A 20,384-nucleotide genomic window follows, 5' to 3' on the forward strand; every position below is an offset into this window, starting at 1 on the left:
AAAACAAATTCTTGCAAGCTCCTAATTCTGACAAATTTTTATGCTGTGAAGACCGACTTACCAATAATAAAACCACAAAGTGAATAAAATTCAGACAAATCCAAAATAGCTCAAACTAACATCGTTAGTTGAAATACACAAATATTTTGCTCAAACTAAATAGCTGCTATGAATAAGAATATGCAGATTTTCTTTTTGTGGCAAAATATACGTAAGATTTACTGTTTTAACCATTGTTAAGTGTTCAGCTCAATGGCATTAAACACTTGCACATTGTTGTACTGCCATCACCACTGTTCATCTTCAGAACTTTTTCAACTCCCCAAACTGAAACACCATACCTATGAAACACAAACTCCCTACTGGCCACTCTGACAACTGCAGGTTCTTTTTTGAGTTCTGCATATCCAGCCTTTAATGATGACTTGGTTCTCTTACCATTTTGCTCTATTGGAAATACCTTGAAATTTTCATTCATAGCTTGCTGTGACATTTGGTGTTCACTTGTCAGAAGCTCATTTATATTTATGGCTTTTTTTTTTTGGAGACGGAATTTCGGAGTGTGGTGGTGCGATCTCAGCTCACTGCAACCTCCGCCTCCCAAGTTCAAGCGAGTCTCCTGCCTCAGCCTCCCGAGTAGCTGGGATTACAGGCACCCACCACCACGCCCAGCTAATTTTTTGTATTTTTAGTAGAGTCAGAGTTTTGCCATGTTGGGCAGGCTAGTCTTGAACTCCTGACCTCAGGTGATCTGCCCACCTCAGCATCCCAAAGTTCTGGGATTACAGGCGTGAGCCACCATGCCCAGCCGCTCATCATTTATATAGGAAATTTATCTCTGTTCTTTTTTCTTTTTCTTTTTTGTTTTGTTTTTTGAGACAGGGTCTCACTCTGTTGCCCAGGCTGAAGTGCAGCGGCATGATTATGACTCACTGCAACCTCCACCTCCCATGCTCAAGCAACCATCCTGCCTTAGTGACCCTCTACCAGCCAAGTAGTTGGGACTGAAGGCATGGCATCTGCCACTACGCCCAGATAATTTGTTGTGTGTGTGTGTGTGTGTGTGTGTGTGTATTTTTTGGTAGACATGGGGTTTTGCCATGTTTTCCAGACTGGTCTGGAACTCCTGGGCTGCCTCAGCCTCCCAAAGTGCTGGGATTACAGGAGTGAGTCGCTGCACCCACTCTGTTCTTTTTTCCTTGACTTCTATATTTAATGTAATTTGTGGGGGCATCAGTCTACGATGGCAAATGCAAAAGAGGCTGTGGTAGTTTCATGATACGGGATATACTTACGTTAACATTTTAAATTAGCATTAAAACAAAATTTGAAACAATTTTTACAGATTGGGTTCTCAGTGTGAAGACTATAGCATTAGATTATTCTGTGTAGAGATGGTGTAAGGTCATAATAGCATTGGCTAATGTAGTAGAATTAGAAATACAAAAGGAAGAATAGTTATGTGAGGAGCAGAAAGGATGGCAGTAAGTCCAGATGTCAGGCAAGTGAAGGAGCCAAGGATAACTTCCAAGGTCTGGAGCCTGACATACCAAGAGAAAGGTTTTATTATTAACAAATGTAGGGTAATTTAGAGGAAAAGCAGATTCCAAGAGAAACCATTTGGTGAGATATCAAGCTAGATCTACCTTGCAGGAAGAAGAGATATATGGTTAGAGGTATATTTTAAGAGTTACTGGCATAGAGGAGCTAAGGCTAATCAGTTAGTGTTCCTGCAGAATGGAAGAATACATATTTAGAACAGCAGAAGTAAGAGTGTTTGGGTTTTCCTCTAATGTTGGAGACAAGAAGCCGACCCAAGATCTAATGAGAATTGGGATAATTATGCCCAAGAATCTAAGGAAGGGATGTTTTAAGCTGGCAGGAAAAGTCAATAGTGTAGAATGTAGCAGAGTGTTTAAAGGAAATAATGGATGACAAAAAATAAAATACCATCTAACACAATTATTAGCTAAAATTTCTTCTTTTTAAAAAGTTTTTAAAATTTTTTTTTTTTTTTTCCCCTGGAGACAGAGTCTTACTCTGTTGCCTAGGCTGGAGTGCAGTGGCGTGATCTTGGCTCACTGCAACCTCTGCCTCCCAGACTCAAGCAATTCTCCTGCCTCAGCCTCCTGGGTAGCTGGGATTACAGGCACCTGCCACCACGCCAGGCTAATTTTTTGCTTTTTTTTTTTTTTTTTTGAGACGGAGTCTCGCTCTGTCACCCAGGGTGGAGTGCAGTGGCCGGATCTCAGCTCACTGCAAGCTCCGCCTCCCGGGTTTACGCCATTCTCCTGCCTCAGCCTCCCGAGTAGCTGGGACTACAGGCGCCTGCCACCTCGCCCGGCTAAGGTTTTGTATTTTTAGTAGAGATGGGGTTTCACTGTGTTAGCCAGGATGGTCTCGATCTCCTGACCTCGTGATCCGCCCGTCTCGGCCTCCCAGGCTTGAGCCACCGCGCCCGGCCTAATTTTTTGCATTTTTAGTAGACAAGAGATTTCACCATGTTGGCCAGGATGGTCTCAAATTCCTGACCTCAAGTGACCCACCTGCCTTGGCCTCCCAAAGTGCTGGGATTACAGGCGTGAGCCACTGTACCAAGCTAACTAAAATTTCTTTTTTTTTTTTTTTTTTTTTTTTTTTTGAGATGGAGTCTCGCTGTGTCGCCCAGGCTGGAGTGCAGTGGCCTGATCTCAGCTCACTGCAAGCTCCGCCTCCCGGGTTCACGCCATTCTCCTGCCTCAGCCTCCCGAGTAGCTGGGACTACAGGCGCCCGCCACCTCGCCCGGCTAGTTTTTTGTAGTTTTAGTAGAGATGGGGTTTCACTGTGTTCACCAGGATGGTCTCGATCTCCTGACCTCGTGATCCACCCGTCTCAGCCTCCCAAAGTGCTGGGATTACAGGCTTGAGCCACCGCACCCGGCCCTAAAATTTCATTCTTGTTCTCAAGGAAAATATATTTGTATGTTCTCAATGAAGAATGTCTAGCTATAGTGATGTTTAAAGAGATTTGCTATTTCTTTTCCCTAAAAAACTCTTTCTTACTATAAAATGTTCTGTGATGTTTACTTTTAGAAATTAAAGTTAGCTAATTGATTTTATTTTTTAATTTCTTTTTTTTTTTTTTTTGAGATGGTGTCTCGCTCTGTCACCCAGGCTGGAGTGCAGTGGCGCAATCTCTGCTCACTGCAAGCTCCGCCTCCCGGGTTCATGCCGTTCTCCTGCCTCAGCCTCCCGAGTAGCTGGGACTACAGGCACCCGCCATCACGCCTGGCTAATTTTTTGTATTTTTAGTAGAGACAGGGTTTCACCATGTTAACCAGGATGGTCTCGATCTCCTGACCTCATGATCCACCTGCCTCGGCCTCCCAAAGTGCTGGGATTACAGGTGTGAGCCACTGTGCCCGGCCTATTTTTTTAATTTCAAGACATCTTTTAAAATAATTTGAGAGGTAGGAATTTAGGCTGGAATTTCATGGGTCAGAACTCACATTGTAATTTTACAAAGTACTCCTGTTATAATTTATTTTAAAAGTATTTCTAATAGGTGGAAATTTGGAAGTATAATTTGGTTACATATGTTTTTTGTTGAAATTAAAGATTGTGGGCCGGGCATGGTGGCTCACGCCTATAATCCAACATGCTGGGAGGCTGAGGCTTGAAGCCAGGAGTTTAAGACCAGCCTGGGTAATAAAGCAAAACCCTGTCTCTACAAAAAGGAAAAAGAAATTAACTAGGCACAGTGGCACACCTGTGGTCCCAGCTACTCAGGAGGATCCTTGGAGCCTGGGAGTTCAAGGCTACAGTGCACTATGATTACACCCCTGCGCTCTAGCCCAGGTGACAGCGAGAGACCCCATCTCTTTAAAAAAAAAAAAAAAAAAGGCAGTGTTAGTAACCACACTGGTTTTGAGAAAATTCTTTTTTTCTTTTTTTCTTTTTAATGGGGGAAGGGGACTTAATAGGAAGAGAGTAAGAGGGACAAAATGGGAATGCTTTGAGGAAAATGGGGGTATTAGATGAAACACATGTTAGTAATTGGAGTGATTGTTTTTGTTATTTGCCTTTTAGAAAATCTTTTCAAGCCATACACCAATTCACTTCGGAAGGATGGAAGTCTTCAAAAGATCTGAAGAATCAGCTTGGACATTTAGAATCAGAACTTTCATTTCTAAGTACGCTTACTGGCATCAATATAAGAAATTACTCCAGGCAGACAGAAGACCTAACAAGCACTGAGATGGCAGAAAAGAGTAAGCATTTTTTAAAAATCTAGACATAGTATTGAAGCTTTCCTTATTATGCATAAGAAATTGGTTGTCATACTGGATTGAGAAAATGTGGCACATATACACCATGGAATACTATGCAGCCATTAAAAAGAATGAGTTCATGTTCTTTGTAGGGACATGGATGAAGCTGGAAACCATCATTCTCAGCAAACTATCGCAAGGACAGAAAACCAAACACCGCATGTTCTCACTCATAGGTGGGAATTGAACAATGAGATCACTTGGACACAGGAAGGGGAACATCACACACTGGGGCTTGTCATGGGGTGGGAGAAGTGGGGGATAGTATTAGGAGATATACCTAATGTAAATGATGAGTTAATGGGTGCAGCACACCAACATGGCACACGTATACATATGTAACAAACCTGCACATTGTGCACATGTACCCTAGACCTTAAAGTATAATAATTAAAAAAAAATTTGGTTGTCGTAATATTGAATTAAAATTCTACAAGGTAAGTATTTGAAAGTATGGTTGTGGTAAACATGTTTACTCACATATCTTTTGAACATCACGGTGTTCAAAAAGCTGCCTGGGCCAGGCCCCGTGGCCGTGCCTGTAATCCCAGCTTTTGGGAGGCTGAGGCGTGTGGATCACCTAAGGTCAGGAGTTTGAGACCAGCCTGGCCAACATGGTGAAACTCTGTCTCTACTAAAGATGCAAAAATTAGCCGGATGTGGTGGTGGGCACCTGTAATCTAAGCCACTTGGGAGGCTGAGCCAGGAGAATCACTTGACCCTGGGAGGTGGAAGTTGAAGTGAGCCGAGATTGTGCTGTTGCACTCCACCCTGGGGGACAGAGCAAGACTCCATTTAAAAAAAATAAAAATAAATAAGCTGCCTGAGGTAAATATTAAAGAACAGACAGAGTTTCTTTTTCTCTTTTACCTTCTCTCCTTCCTGATGGAGAAGAACAGACACAGTTTCTATCATTAAGTACCTTAATAGTCAAGTAAATACTAATAAGTGAATAAACAACAGCACCATTAATTTATACATCTTAGGAGTTGTTCAGCACTGACATGAAAGCTGCCAAGATAAATGTTTTAGCAGCTGGACCTTTTGCCGGAAGGAAAGTTTCGGGTCCCAGTGACTAGATTTTATTGCCAAAGATCTGTGATGCACTAAGAGATAAAGGGAAGCTACTGCAGCTGTGCAACTGGATGTCAAGAACTTTGGTTGTCAAGAATAACATTCCCAAAAGCAGAAATCATTTTTCGTGTGTTTCCTGACTTTTCCACTGAAAATAACCCTCGTGACAGGGGAGAGGGTCTTGGGCAGCCACTGCGGGGTGACTGAATTACATATAGAAATAGAGTGATGGGATTTGGAGACTTAAATTACTTGAAAGGAAGAGATGGAATGCAGAGAGAATAGAGAATGAGGATAGGCCGAGTATAAGACTTTTACTAGCTGAAAAGCTGCAGCACGAAGAGTAGGCGTAGAGTCATGACAAAGCTAATGTGGTTTGAATGGGAGATTTCAGACAGGGACATCACAAGAGTTGAAATGCTTTTTTTTCTGTCTGTGAGTAATATGTGCTTATTTTAGCAAACTTGGAAAAACACAAAAATTATAAAGAAGAAATACCATTTTAAAGCCAGAAATCTAAGTAGTTGTAGGAATTTCTTGAAATTAATTGTGAAGTAATTTAGCAAGAGTAATGGCATGGGAAGAGAAATATCTTGTTTTTTATTTTTTTGTTGTTCTTTTTTTCTTTGTTTTTTTTTTTTGTTTGTTTGTTTTGTTTTTTTTTGAGATGGAGTTTTGCATTGTCACCCAGACTGGGGTGCAGTGGTGTAATCTCAGTTCCCTGCAGCCTCCACCTCTCAGGTTCAAGTGATTCCCCTGCCTCAGCCTTCAGAGTAGCTGGGATTGTAGGTGCGTGCCATCATGCCCGGCTAATTTTTATATTTTTGGTAGAAATGGGGTTTCACCATGTTGGCCAGGCTGGTCTCGAACTCCTGACCTCAGGTGGTCTGCCCGCCTTGGCCTCCCAAAGTGCTGAGATTACAGGCATGAGCCACTGAGCCCAGTCTATGAAAAATATTTTGAACAGGAAAATAGTAATACAAACTGACAGTAATAGGCATATGTAGTATAATCTGCATGTGAAAGGGTTCTATCAGAATAAGCCTTGTGACGATGTAGTGTCGGTGTCACTGGTTTTCCGATATTTCTGTTTCTCTTTTTCACAAGCATTGCATAATTTCATAAAGAAGTTAAACAGCTGTTAGGCTTCACAGGTTAAAAATGCTTGAAAGCCTTGTCATCAAAGACTGTATTTTCTTATGTCACATTTTATGTTTGTTATGACACGTAAAAAAGTTCCCAGGCAAAAGTGAATAGTTGTTCCTAACAGAAGTGATACAATATTATTCAAAATGGTTTTTCTAATACTACTGTATTTTGAGGCTTTTTAATCTATTAAACTGAGAACAAAACAGTTTGATTTAGTGGATGTGTTTGGTGACGTATGATGCCATCAAATCTTTAATTAATCAGATAATTACTGTGTCTGGCCCAGGCACTTGGCCAAATGCTATTTGAAGTCATTATCATTTTCCATAGCTATTAATTGGGCAGACACAGTTTCTGTGGTGTGTTAATGAATGTAGCTGAAGCTAGGTAATCAAATGATCTTGATTTCCTTCAAAATAATCATGTGTAAAGAATGTAGACTTTATTGCAGCTATGCTTTTATTTCTCCAAACATTTTTAGAACTCTTCTTTTGGAATTTCCTTTAGTGCCTATGATGATTCTTTTAAATTCTCCATTTTGATTCTGTAAGAGTCAGTTTACAAACTAAGTAATGGAATTTGGAGTCCAAAATTAAGTGTTACCGCAAAGTAATGAGAGTAGTTTTTTTGTTGTTGTTTTTTGGGTTTTTTGTTTGTTTGTTTTTGAGACAGAGTCTTGCCCTGTCGCCCAGGCTGGAGTGCAGTGGTGCAGTCTCAGCTCACTGCAGCCTCCACCTAGTGGGTTCAAGCAGTTCTCCTGCCTTCGCCTCCCATGTAGCGGGGACTACAGGCGCACTCTGCCGTGCCTGGCTAATTTTTGCATTTTTAGTAGAGACAGGGTTTCACCACATTGGCCAGGATGATCTTGATCTCCTGACCTCGTGATCCACCTGCCTTGGCCTCCCAAAGTGCTGGGATTACAGGTGTGACCCACTGTGCCCGGCCGAGAGTAGTTTTTTAATTTATAGTTTTTATTCTTGTCTTTTAATGAGCTTTAAATGTATGTTGTTAAAAACATGTGGATGGGCTTGATACATGGATTGATGGTTTTGAAGGACTGATCCTCTTCTGTGGTCCTTAAACTTTGTTAAAAATACACCCTTACTCATTATTTAAAAATAAAAATCAGGCCAGGTGCAGTGGCTCACGCCTGTAATCCCAGCACTTTGGGAGGCCGAGGTGGGCGGGTCACTTGAGGTCAGGAGTTTAAGACCAGCCTGGCTAACATGGTAAAACCCCGTCTCTACTAAAAATACAAAAATTAGCTAGGCATGGTGGTGCGTTCCTGTAGTCCCAGCTGCTCGAGTAGCTGAGGCAGGAGAATGGCTTGAAGCTGGGAGGTGGAGGTTGCAGTGAGCTGAGATTGCACCACTGCGCTTCAGCCTTGATGACAGTGAGACCCTGTCTCAAAAAAACAAAAACAAAAACAAAAAACTAAAAAACCGGTGTGGTGGCTCACGCCTGTAGTCCCAGCACTTTGGGAAGCCAAAACGGGTGAATCACTTGAGGTCAGGAGTTCGAGACCAGCCTCGCCAACATGGTGAAGTCTGTCTCTACTAAAAACACAAAAATTAGCGGGCCATGGTGGGGCATGTCTGTATTCCAAGCTGCTCGGGAGGCAGAGGTTGCAGTGATCGGAGATGCTGCCACCACACTCCAGCTTGGGCGACAGAACGAGACTCCATCTCAAAAGTAAAAAATAAAATAAAAATCAGTGTGTTCAAGTAAAAAAGCATCAAACTGAAAATTTATCATACTACATATATGTATATGCAATTTATGTATGCATAGTGTTCCATAAAGAAAAAATAAAACCTGTACATAAAAAAAGCCTGGAGACTGGAGAGATTAGTAAGTCTCTCTGGGTCTGATTTCTTATGTGCAAAATAAAGTGGTTGCCGTAGATTACTTCCAGGATTCCATCTGCATTTTTTCTTTACCACATTTTTGGCATATTTATTTTTATGGACAAAGCCTAAGGTCATCTAGATTTTCTCCTATATTATCTTCTAGGAGTTTTAGTTTTGTATTTTATATGTAGAACTGTAATAAATTTTGAGTTAATTTTTGTGAAAGGTATAAAGTCAGTGTCTAGATTTTTTTTTTTTTCGCATGTGGATGTTCAGTTGTTCCAGCACCTTTTATTGAAAAGACTATCCTTTCTCCATTGAACTGCCTTTGTTCCTTTGTCAAAGATCAGTTGACTATATCTGTGTGAGTCTATTTCTAGACTTTCTCTTCTGTTCTGTTGACCTATTTGTCTACTCTTTCACTAATACCATACTTTCTTGATTACTGTAGCTTTATAGTAAGTCTCTAAATCAGGTCGTTTAAGTTCTTAAACTTTTAGTAAGTCTCTAAATCAGGTCGTTTAAGTTCTTAAACTTTCTTTTGGCCGGGCGCGGTGGCTCACACCTGTAATCCCAGCACTTTGGGAGGCCTAGACGGGCGGATCACGAGGTCAGGAGATCAAGACCATTCTGGCTAACATGGTGAAACTCCATCTCTACTAAAAATACAAAAAAATTAGCCGAGCGAGGTGGCGGGCGCCTGTAGTCCCAGCTACTCGGGAGGCTGAGGCAGAAGAATGGCATGAACCCGGGAGGCGGAGCTTGCAGTGAGCTGAGATCAGGCCACTGCACTCCAGCCTGGGCGACAGAGCAAGATCCGTCTCAAAACAAAAAACAAAAACTCTTGAAAATTATTCTGGCTCTTCTGAGTTTTTGCCATTCCATGTAAACTTGATAATCATTTTGTTGATATCCAGAAAGTAACTTGCTGGAATTTTGATTGGATTGTATTGAATGTACAGATCAAAGTTGGGAAGAACTGACATCTTAACCGTAGTGAGTCTTCCATAGCCATTTATTTAAACAATTCCACATCTAATCCATGATTAAGCATTGCATCTAGCTGTTATGTCTCTTTAGTCTTAATCTGGTCAATCTTCTCTGTCTCTTACGACATTGACATATTTGAAGACCACTTGTATTATAGATTGTTCTTCAATCTCTTTTTTTCCTGATAGTTTCCTCTTAATGACATTCCTGTGCAATTTTGGCAGGAAAACTATGAAAGTGATGTTTTGCTCTTACCAGTACATCTAATTAGGAGGCAAATTATGTCCGTTTGTACCATTCTGTCTTTTTTTCCTAACTGCTTATTGAACAAACCTTTAACCAGTCTTCCTATTTTGAGCCCCAGGTTCACCTCCTATAAAGGTACTTGGTGCTGCTGATTCATAGTAACCCATCTGGTATTCTGCTGTGTAAATGGACTTGCTTCTGGGTTTTCCTCATTTGCTGGCTTAGGTTTCAGTTTTCCTGGCTCTACCAGGTCACTTTCACTTGTCCATGTGCTATCTAGTTCATCCATCTGATTTCCAGCTTCTCAAATCCAGTTGTTCTTATTTTTCCTGTTCCCTTTATCCTTGTAGAATCATGCCCTTCTAAAAGTAACGTTATTAGCAAAACTAGATGACTACATGAAGTCAGGATCATGCCTACTTACCTCTTGGGGGTAGGGTATAGCCTGGGAAAGGACATTAAGGAACCTTACAGGTTCTATAAAATTCTTGTGGCATGATCTGAGTGGTAGTTACCTGGACAACCACATGTGTAAAAAGAAATATTGAGCTGTATACTTAAGAATAGGGCATTTTATGGAGGCCGGGTGCAGTGGCTCAAGCCTGTAAACCCAGCACTTTGGGAGGCCGAGACGGGCGGATCACGAGGTCAGGAGATTGAGAACATCCTGGCTAACACGGTGAAACCCTGTCTCTACTAAAAAATACAAAAAACTAGCCGGGCGAGGTGGCGGGCGCCTGTAGTCCCAGCTACTTGGGAGGCTGAGGCAGGAGAATGGCGTAAACCCGGGAGGCGGAGCTTGCAGTGAGCTGATATCTGGCCACTGCACTCCAGCCTGGGTGACAGAGTGAGACTACGTCTCAAAAAAAAAAAAAAAAAAAGGATAGGGCATTTTATGCATTCAAATGTATGCATGTTATATCTCAAAAATGTCATTTATCACTGTCATTTTAGTGCAGTTTTGAGAAATAGCAGAGGTAAACGCATGGATTCAATTTACTGCCTTTAAAAACTAGGTAGTGTTAGAAAAATAAAAACCATTGAACAGTTAACATGATTCAAATTTGTCTAGGGTTATACTAGTACATTTCTACTTCTTACCATAACTTTTGGTATAGTTGAAAACTTGGCCAGGTGCGGTGACTCATGCCTATAATCCCAGCACTTTGGGAGGCCGAGGTGGGTGGATCACCTGAGGTCAGAAGTTTGAGACCAGCCTGACCAGTATGGTGAAACCCTGTCTCTACTAAAAATACAAAAAATTAACTGGATGTGGTGGCGCACACCTGTAATCCCAGCTAATCAGGAGGCTGAGGCAGGAGAATTGCTTGAACCTGGGAGGTGGAGGTTACAGCGAGCCAAGATTGCGCCATTGCACTCCAGCCCAGGCAACAAGAGCGAAACTCAGTCTGGAAAAAAAAAAGAAAACTAGAAACACAAGTTATCATTAATTTTATTTTGCAAAGATAATCAATTTGGTTTACATTCTTCCAGAGTTTTTCAATGTAATTGCTAATGCAGACTTTCACACATATACCTACATGTATTGTAGATATTCACACAAAATTAAATAATAGGCATTTGAAGAGAATGGTTATTTGCAAACAAAATATTTGTTTTTCTGGTTTACAGGTATAAGAAAAGTTCTACAGAGACACAGATTATCAGGAAATTGCCACATGGTTACATTTCAACTTGAATTTCAGATTCTGGAAATTCAGGTAAATTAAGAAGCATGTTGTGATAACAGAGGTACTTCTGCTATGACAAACAATTCCCACACCCCAGCCTTCAACAGTGGTGGATCTGAAGAGGAGTTCATGAGCCAGGGCCCCCATTCATAGCACATTTGTGCAAAGTGGTACATTTTCAAAATTTCAGGTGTTAATAGCCCAGCAACTGCATACGGTAGTGTTGCTGTGAAAGCCATAGGTGATTTATTGAAGGACAGGTGGCAAGATGCTCCTGGGCTCCCAGTGCAATTCCATGAGATTGTGGGAATAGTCCTGGGTGTCATCAGTAGTTAGGTGATATGCCAGCCACCTAATATCTATTAGTTACCTGTTGCTGCTTCATCAATCTCCATAATATTTAGCATTTTAAAACAACCCAAAATAGGCCAAACATGGTGGCTCATACCTGTAGTCTCAGCATTTTGGGAGGCCAAGGCAGGAGGATTGCTTGAGCCCAGGAGTTTGAGACCAGCGTGGGCAATGTAGTGAGACCCTGTCCCTACAAAAAAATTAAAAATTAGCCAGGCGTGGTGGTGTGCACCTGAGCTCCCAGCTACTCCAGAGGCTGAGGTGGAAGGATTCCTTGAGCCTAAGAGATCGAGGCTACAGTGAGCTGTGATTGTGCCACTGTACTCGAGCCTGGGTAACAGAGTGAGACTCTGTCACACATACAAAAAAACAACCAAAAATACAATCATCCCTCAGTGTCTGTGAGGGACTGGTTCCAGGACTCCCTGTAGTACCAAAATCCATGGATGCTCAAGTCCCTTATATAAGATGGTGTAGTATTTGTCTATAATGTACACACATCCTCCTTTATACTTTAAATCATCTCTAGATTACTTCTAATACCCAATACAATGTAAATGCTGTGAAATGGTTACTGTAGTATATTGTTTAGGGAATAATTATGAGAAAAACAACTTGCACGTGTTCAGTACAGATGCAACCATCTGCATCTGTAGATTTTTTTTTCAAATATTTTTGGTCTGCAGTTGGTCAGTCTATGAATGTAGAACCATAGATAGGGAGGGCTGACTATGTGTATTAATTATCTCACCTATTTTCTGTGGGTCAGGAATTTTGGAGCCACTCAGTTGGGTGTCTTTGCTCAGGGCCTCTCATGAGGTTGTGGTCATCTGGGACCACAGCCATCTGAATGCTCCTTGGGGCTGGATGATCTTGCACATTGTACTGAACTGCTGAGACACAACAAAGGGAGGAAGATTCATTTGGCTAAGACCTTCACATAATATCAGGAAGCAGGAAAGCAAAAGCAGACAGAATGATAATAAGTAAACCCACTGGCCAGGGTGCAGCAGAACACGGCTCAACCACCTTCAAAGGCTGACTCCAAGAAAAGTTGAAAGCCGGAGAAAGCAGTTGAAAGAGGAGAAAGCAGTTTCAACCAGTTGGTTTTGCCAGTTGGGCCAACGGAATGTGTGCAAAGAGGAGGAACAGAACAGGGAAGGGCAGTGAGGCTGCGTTGACCTCAGCTCATCAGATAACTAAAGTGGTGTAGAGTATTTATTGTAACTGAGTCCTGTGGACAAGCTGCATGCTTATATTCAGGGTCATGTGCCAGTATTCCTTATCCTTTTCATCAGTGTCCTTAGCCACAAAAATTGTCCCAAGTTTCCCATTTAGTATGAGACAGGAGTTGGTTATGGAGTCAGGACCTTTCCTCCTTCTGTGTCAGATAGCCACTCCCTAACTAGTCCCAAGGATTTGGTACAGTTACCTGGGTTTGGAAGTTTTGCTTCTCTTTGCAATCCAAGTCTCCATTTGCTATTACTGGCTCTGGCAGGCTGAGGATGGGCTAGGGGTTGTCTAGACCCCCTCATTTGATGGCAAAGCTCCTAGCTTGTACTCATCTTAGAGTATCACTCTTACACTGCCAAAGTGACCAAGAAAAGGTGCCGTGTAGCATTGCCAAGGCCAGTTGAGCGGGATACAAAACACATTTCAGCATGTTCAGTGTGTCAAGGGCATGGGTGGACATGCCCCTAAATGGCTCTAGGGGACTGACATTGTTCCCACATGGGCCCTAGGCCTTGGGGATGTACACGGTCACCAAGGAGATATCACATGACCACAAAGATCATTTGCTGAAGACTAAAGCAGAGAATGGATCCAAATGGATTGGTATTATTTAGGCTGGACAACCTGTGCCACCACCCCAGGCTTTTCCTTTAGGCGGCTGCTGGACTCCTGGATGTTGTCCCTTTGTAAAAGGTTTCATAGTCTGACTGACTATATTTTCTTTCTTTGTGGCTGATGTGAACTTGACCTGAGAGTGGTAATCTACTGAATGCTCTTCTGTATGCTGGCATCCATTAATGGGCCAAGCTTGCAACCCATAGCAGGTTGGTGGAATCATAATCCCGTGGTCCACTTCCATCTCCAAAAACGTCTGCACTCTAGTATATATGTCCAGGAAACTGCTCAGGGGAATCCTAGCAGCCTTGGGGTCTTGCAGGCTTTTTCTACTGTAAGAGTTCATCTTTTTCACAGTTGCCTCATAGGTTATGTGGAGAGAAGCTCCGTTGTGGGCAGAATTAGTCTTGTCCTTGAGAGGCTTGTCCACAAATCTAAGTGAGAAGGGAAAGATTATCCTCTGACATTGAGGTGGATGAGCTTCTTAGTGGAGTTGTACCTTCCAGGATGGGTTGTACCCTAAGATTGATTGGTATGCTTCTTAGTGGGGCTATGGCCTGAGACATAACGTAGACTATAGTATCCAACATAGACTGCAATATCTTCACTTTATTTAAGTTGCATACTTCAGTCACCTTAAACCTCTGATGGAAAGTATCAGATAGTAATTTGATGCCTTCCTGAGTCAGATAAGGATGAGGTCACGGTGTAGAAGACATTTTTGATAATGTGATATGCTCCTGAAGAATGACTGCTGCCTGACCAGAGTCATTCCCGGCATGAACTACCGCGTGGTTTGGCCCTGCTGGGCCTGGGTAACCACCCCAGGACAGCACAAACAGGGCAGAAGCCAGGCAATGGATGTCCTGCCACTTAGGTCCTGCAACCCCTGCTGCTGTGGCCACACTCTGCCTCCTACCAGACAGTGTTGGCACTGACCCAGACCTCAACAGTATTTTACGCTAATATTCTCATCCTCGTGCCACGAAAGCATGATTGAAAATTTTGTGACCGTTTGGTAATGGCCTAAGCTTACACTGTTAGCTCACATCTGAATGAATTAGAATCAGTTGAGCTGTGCCTCACAGAAAACTTAAAAATAAAGGTACTAGAAGTATATTTCTCTATTACTTAAGTAAACTTGTATGTTTTCAAGGGCTAATAGGGTGGTTTTATGATAATCAGGTTCTACCATCAGCCACACATGGCTTCAAGTCATGGTGCAATGATCATATTAGCATTTCGGGTATCAGGAAGAGGATGGGCAAAGAAAGGCTCACCTGTTCTTTTAAAGGACACTTTCTGGAAAGTGTACACTCATCATTTTCACTTATGTTCTATTGGCCAACAAATTCATATAAAGGATGCTGGAAATTTAATCTTCATTATGCTTGGCCATATGGCCAATGAAAAACTGGGACAAGAAAAAAGTATAAATAGAGGAGACCACTAGCAGTTTCTGTCCTATATGCTTTAGGGGATGCAGGGGGAAAAAAAAATCTAAGGAGAGGGACTGTTGATATATTCTTTGAAAGACGTAGAACCTAGTAATTGCTGAGTCTCTAAAGAGAGATGAGTTGTCATTGTTCACGTTTAAAAGTGTGTAGGTGTTTTGGGACTGATTGGTTTTACTAACAAAGTGCTACAGAAAGAGTTTGTTCTCCCTGGCTGTGTTAAGAACTCTCACTTTCTCTCTGAGCCTTTTAGATTTTGTGATTCTTCTTGAAGACCAGACTGGTAAACAAGGTGTTGGAAGAAATTACAGACAGCTCTGTAATCATCAGGGTTTTTGGAGTCAGTTGTGTGAGAGGCACCAAGAGTTCTTACTTGGGGAGGGAAAAACAATTGCTTACAATTCTGACATAATAACCTGATGAAAAGTTTTTGAAATTTTTATTATTTAATGGTAAATTCTAGCGTATTCTATACCAACTTGTGTATGTATGCCTTTAGGAACATATCTAGTAGAATTGCTGAGTCAAAGGAAACTTATAAATTCTGATTGATAGTGGCAAATTGCCTTCTAAATAGTTTTACCATTTTACATACTGAGCACAGTTCTACATTTTTGCTGTGAAGACTGATAAAAAAAAATGACAGAGCAACCTTGTGTGTTCTAAAACATTTTTTAAAAATAAAATTTCCACTAGAGGGAGAGGTTTAGCTATCTGAAAATTAAAAAGTAATCTAAATAGTAAAACCCTCAATTTACAGAATATTGTTGTAATAAAGTTATATTAATATAATATTTGAACTAAACATGACCTCAAATCATGTTAATAGAATGTTAGAACACAACGATGACTTATAGTTTGTCTGGGTCAACCCTATTATTTTATAAGTAAATGGATCCAGAGAGTTTGAATGATTACTCATGTTGGTGCAGCTATTGTTGTCCAAGGTGGTTGGGACATAGAGCTCTGTTGGCCAGATTTACTTTCTGGTGTTCTTAGTAGTACATTTGTGAAGAGTTGTAAGGCCATCAGAATTAACATTTATCAGCCTTTCATAATCCAAGCAATATAGTCAATTAGATGGGTAGGAGTTTGTGGGGAAAGTGGCAGGTTAAGTATGTTTCCATAACTTCTGTCCCAATGAAATGAACAAAATTATTCAAAAAATAAGCAATTTTTTTAAATGGAAGAGAATACAATTCCATTATCACAGGCTCCAAAGGAAATCTGTTTGATATTAATGACATTTGATTCTAGACACTGAAATCCGATACAGGGTGCTTCATCAGGGGTTTATAAGTTTTACAAAGTTAGGCTGGCCACAGTGGCTCACGCCTATAATCCCAGCGCTGAGGGAAGCCAAGGCAGGAGGATAGCTTGAGCCCAGGAATTAGAAGCCAGCCTGGGCAACATAGTGAGACCTTGCTCTAAAAAAAAAAAAAAAATTTTTTTAATTAAAAAAAATTAGCCAGGCTTGGTGGCTCACATATATAGTCCTAGCCACTTGGGAGGCTGAGACAGGAGGATTGCTTGAGTCCACTAATTCAAGGTTACAATGAGCTGTGATTGAACCACTGCATTCCAGCCTGGGCAATAGACCAAAACTCTGTCTTAAAAAAAAAAGGACCAACTTAATGGCACCCTTTTCCTAAAGATCTCTACCCATGATCCTTCAGTTGTAGAGGAGAATGAGAACTGCGGGCTTAAATGGACCATAGTAGAAAGGAATGTGCTGCTGAGACTCATGTAGGGGCTTTGAGGTCAGATTGTTTATAAGGTCTCTTCCCTTATTTACCAACTGGGGAGAACTGACCTAGTTAGCAGTACCACAAGCAGGGGAGAGATGGAAAAACAATATTTTGAAGTCAGCTTTTGAGTTGTTGAACAGGATTCTATAACCCAAACAAAAAAAATTTTTTTGCCTATCCTAATGGATGAAAAGCTGAAATCTAACATGTATCTACACATACCTGACCAAGAGACCAGATGTGCCCCTGAGACTTTTTCTTTCCTTTTCCTTTCTTTCGTCTCTTTTTTTTTTCTGGTAACAGTTTTATTGAGATATAATTCACATACCATATAACTTACCAGTTTAAAGTGTATAGTTCAGTATTTTTTTTAAGATATAATTTATTTGGAATACAAGCTTTGTTTCACAAGTTTATTATTATTATTATTGTTACTCTTTTCGAGACTGAGTCTTGCTCTGTTGCACAGGCTCGCTACAACCTCCGCCTCCCAGGTTCAAGCGATTCTCCTGCCTCAGCCTCCCGAGTAGCTGGGATTATAGACGCCCACCACCACGCCCAGCTAATTTTTTGTATTTTTAGTAGAGACGGGGTTTCCCCATGTTGGCCAGGATGGTCTCGAACTCCTGACCGCCTCGGCCTCCCAAAGTGCTGGTATTACAGGTGTGAGTCACTGCTCCCGGCCAAGAAACCCTATATTCTTTACCTGTCACCCTTCAATTCCCCCTTCTTTCACCCAACCACAAAGAACCAGTTTTCTCTCTCTGGATTTGCTTATTTTGGACATTTCATAGAAATAGAGTTATATAATATGTGGTCTATGTTGTCTGGCTTCTTTTACTTAGCATAATGTTTTCAAGGCCCATCCACGCTTTGGCATTTATCATTGTGGAGATGGGGTCTCACTGTGTTGCCCAGGCTGGTCTTGAACTTCTGGGCTTAGGTAATCCTGCCTCAGCCTCCCAAAGTGTTGGGATTAGAGACATGAGCCACTATGTTCAGCCCTATGTACAAGTTTTTAAGTGGACTTAAGTTTCTGTTTTGTGGGGATGTATAACCAGGAGTGGAATTGCCAGGTCAAATGGAACTACTAATGGTGACGAATGATGTTGAGCATCTTTTCATGTGCTTATTGGCCATTCATGTATCATCTTTGGAGACACGTCTATTCAGATCTTTGGCCCAGTTTTAAATTGGGTTATCTTTTTTAAAATTGAGCTGTAAGAGTGCTTCTGGAATTTATGTGTTGATTAGAAATGGTGGTAGGATGCCCACAGAGAGCTTACTTCAACTGCACCTTCTCTTGGTAATTTCTACCCTTCCCTCAAGCAGATGAAAAACTAAGCAATGACTATAAGCCATCAGTATCTCTTTCTCCAACAGCTCAGCATATTACGGGGCAATCAGATAGTACCTAGAGATGTAGGAAAGAGAGTCAAGGAGTTTCCACTCACTGTAGTCTTAGGAAATAGCAAAAATGCTGGATTTACTGCTGTTCGTAACAAATCGGAGCCACAGAGTTCAGAGCACAAAGATGGAACGGGGCCGGGTGTGGTGGCTCATGCCTGTTATCCCGGCACTTTGGGAGGCCAAGGCGGGTGGATCATGAGGTCAGGAGATCGAGACCATCCTGGCTCACACGGTGAAACCCCGTCTCTACTAAAAATACAAAAAATTAGCCGGGCGTGGTGGCGGGTGCCCATATTCCCAGCTACTCGGGAGGCTGAGGCAGGAGAATGGCGTGAACACGGGAGGCAGAGCTTGCAGTGAGCCGAGACTGAGCCACCGCACTCCAGCCTGGGCGACAGAGCGAGACTCCGTCTCAAAAAAAAAAAAAAAAGGTGGAATGGAGTTCTTTCATCATCATATCGGGCAATGTGATTTAAAATCACAGCAAAAATGCTAACATTAAAAGAAAGGAAGTTAAAGAAATGCAGACAAATTCAATTAAGAATAATTAATCCAGGAAATAAAACAGCATGCTATATAAAAGCTGTTCTGACTCTCAAAGTATAAAGAAAATTGAGTAAGAGAAAAAGCTGAGAGAAAAAGAAAAGAATAAAATGATTATAGTACTGAAAGCTACATTATCAGTATAAGGGAATTGAATATGGAGGATATGCTTGAGAAAACTCATCTGTGAAAGCAATTGAAAGGAAGATAATAAATCTAGAAGACAGACAATGGAGAGCCAATATATGATTTTTCCAAAAACAAGAAGAGCAAAAAAAGTAAAGAGAAATTATGGGCAAATACATAATAGAAGAAATTTTACTAAAGTAAAAGGGAAAACCTGAATCTGCAGATCAAAATAGTTTAACAATCCCCATCATTGAGTATACAGTTGTTTTTGTTTTCTGTGATAAGTAGTACTGTTATGAATATATTTATTCATAGATCTTTGTCTTCATTTCTCATTACAGTGCTTACGGATAGATTCTCAGAAGTTAAATTACTGGGACAGAGATTAGGAATATCTTTAAGATATGCATTGTCACAGTGATTTCTAAAAGGGTTATGCTAGGTTTCAGTATATTTACTAGGATTAACATTTTTAGTCTTTGCTAATTTTATAGGTAGAAATGGCATCTTGTCGGCCGGGTGCAGTGGCTCACGCCTGTAATCCCAGCACTTTGGGAGGCAGAGATGGGGGGATCACGAAGTCAAGAGATTGAGACCATCCTGGCCGACGTGGTGAAACCCCGTCTCTACTAAAAATACAAAAATTAGCTGGGCATGGTGGCAGGCACCTGTAGTCCCAGCTACTGGGGAGGCTGAGGCAGAAGAATCGCTTAAATCCGGGAGGCAGAGGTTGCAGTGAGCTGAGATCGCACCACTGCGCTCCAGGCTGGCAACAGAGCGAGACTCTGTCTCCAAAAAAAAAAAGGGCATCTTATCTTATTGTTTTAATTTACAGTTATTACTGGCGAGATTGAACTTACTTTCTTTTTTTTTTTGTGGAGATGGAGTCTCGCTCTGTCACCAGGCTGGAGTGCAGTGGTGCGATCTCGGCTCACTGCAACCTCTGCCTCCTGGATTCAAGCGATTTTTCTGTCTCAGCCTCCCAAGTAGCTGGGATTACAGGCGCCTGCCATCACGCCCAACTAATTTTTTGTGTTTTTAGTAGAGACGGGCTTTCATCATTTTGGCCAGACTGATCTCAAATGCCTGACCTCAGGTGATTCGCCCACCTCGGCCTCCCAAAGTGCTAATAGGCATGAGCAACCATGCCTGCTTGAGATCGAACATTTTCGTACATGTAAATTGTTTTTCACTTCTGAATTTTTAGTTCATATCCTTTTCCTTTTCCATATCCCTTTGTCACGTTTATGGTAAATACTTAGTTTATTGCTTCTCTTTTATTATAAAGTCATTTTTTTACTTTGCTATTTTGTGTTTTTATTTAATCATATTTGCTAATTTTTTTCTAATTTTGCTTAGAAAGTCTTTCTTCACTTAATAAATTAAGTTTGTATTTTCTCCTCACATTGTTTCAGTGTTTAATTTACATAAGTAATTCATTTGGAGTTCATTTTGGTTTTTGTTATAGAATAAGGATCTGACTTCATTCTTTTAATAACCAATATTTTTGGTTTCATTTCTTGATTACTCTTTCCTTTTATTTGGTGGCATTTCATTTTGCATATTTCAAAAGTATTTTTGTCTTTTTGGA

The 20,384-nt window shown here is 41.2% G+C and overlaps 2 protein-coding genes across 2 annotated transcripts in view; one reads left to right on the top strand and one right to left on the bottom strand.

Annotated features, from left to right (window-relative positions):
- Positions 1-12,732, bottom strand: part of NOL8 (nucleolar protein 8) — a 45,489-nt gene extending 32,757 nt beyond the window's left edge. The window contains exons 1-2 of the mRNA XM_050761541.1: positions 12,658-12,732; positions 12,413-12,551 (exon numbers count right to left, since the gene is read on the bottom strand). The gene's annotated coding sequence lies outside the window, so the exon portion shown is untranslated. The remainder of the gene's footprint in view (positions 1-12,412; positions 12,552-12,657) is intronic.
- Positions 1-20,384, top strand: part of CENPP (centromere protein P) — a 273,692-nt gene that overhangs the window by 3,482 nt on the left and 249,826 nt on the right. The window contains exons 2-3 of the mRNA XM_050761561.1: positions 4,069-4,250; positions 11,252-11,340. Coding sequence (XP_050617518.1) covers positions 4,069-4,250; positions 11,252-11,340 — 271 coding nt within the window. The remainder of the gene's footprint in view (positions 1-4,068; positions 4,251-11,251; positions 11,341-20,384) is intronic.

Source organism: Macaca thibetana, chromosome 15 (assembly GCF_024542745.1).
Source record: "Macaca thibetana thibetana isolate TM-01 chromosome 15, ASM2454274v1, whole genome shotgun sequence".
In the NCBI taxonomy this organism is placed as follows: Eukaryota; Metazoa; Chordata; class Mammalia; order Primates; family Cercopithecidae; genus Macaca; species Macaca thibetana.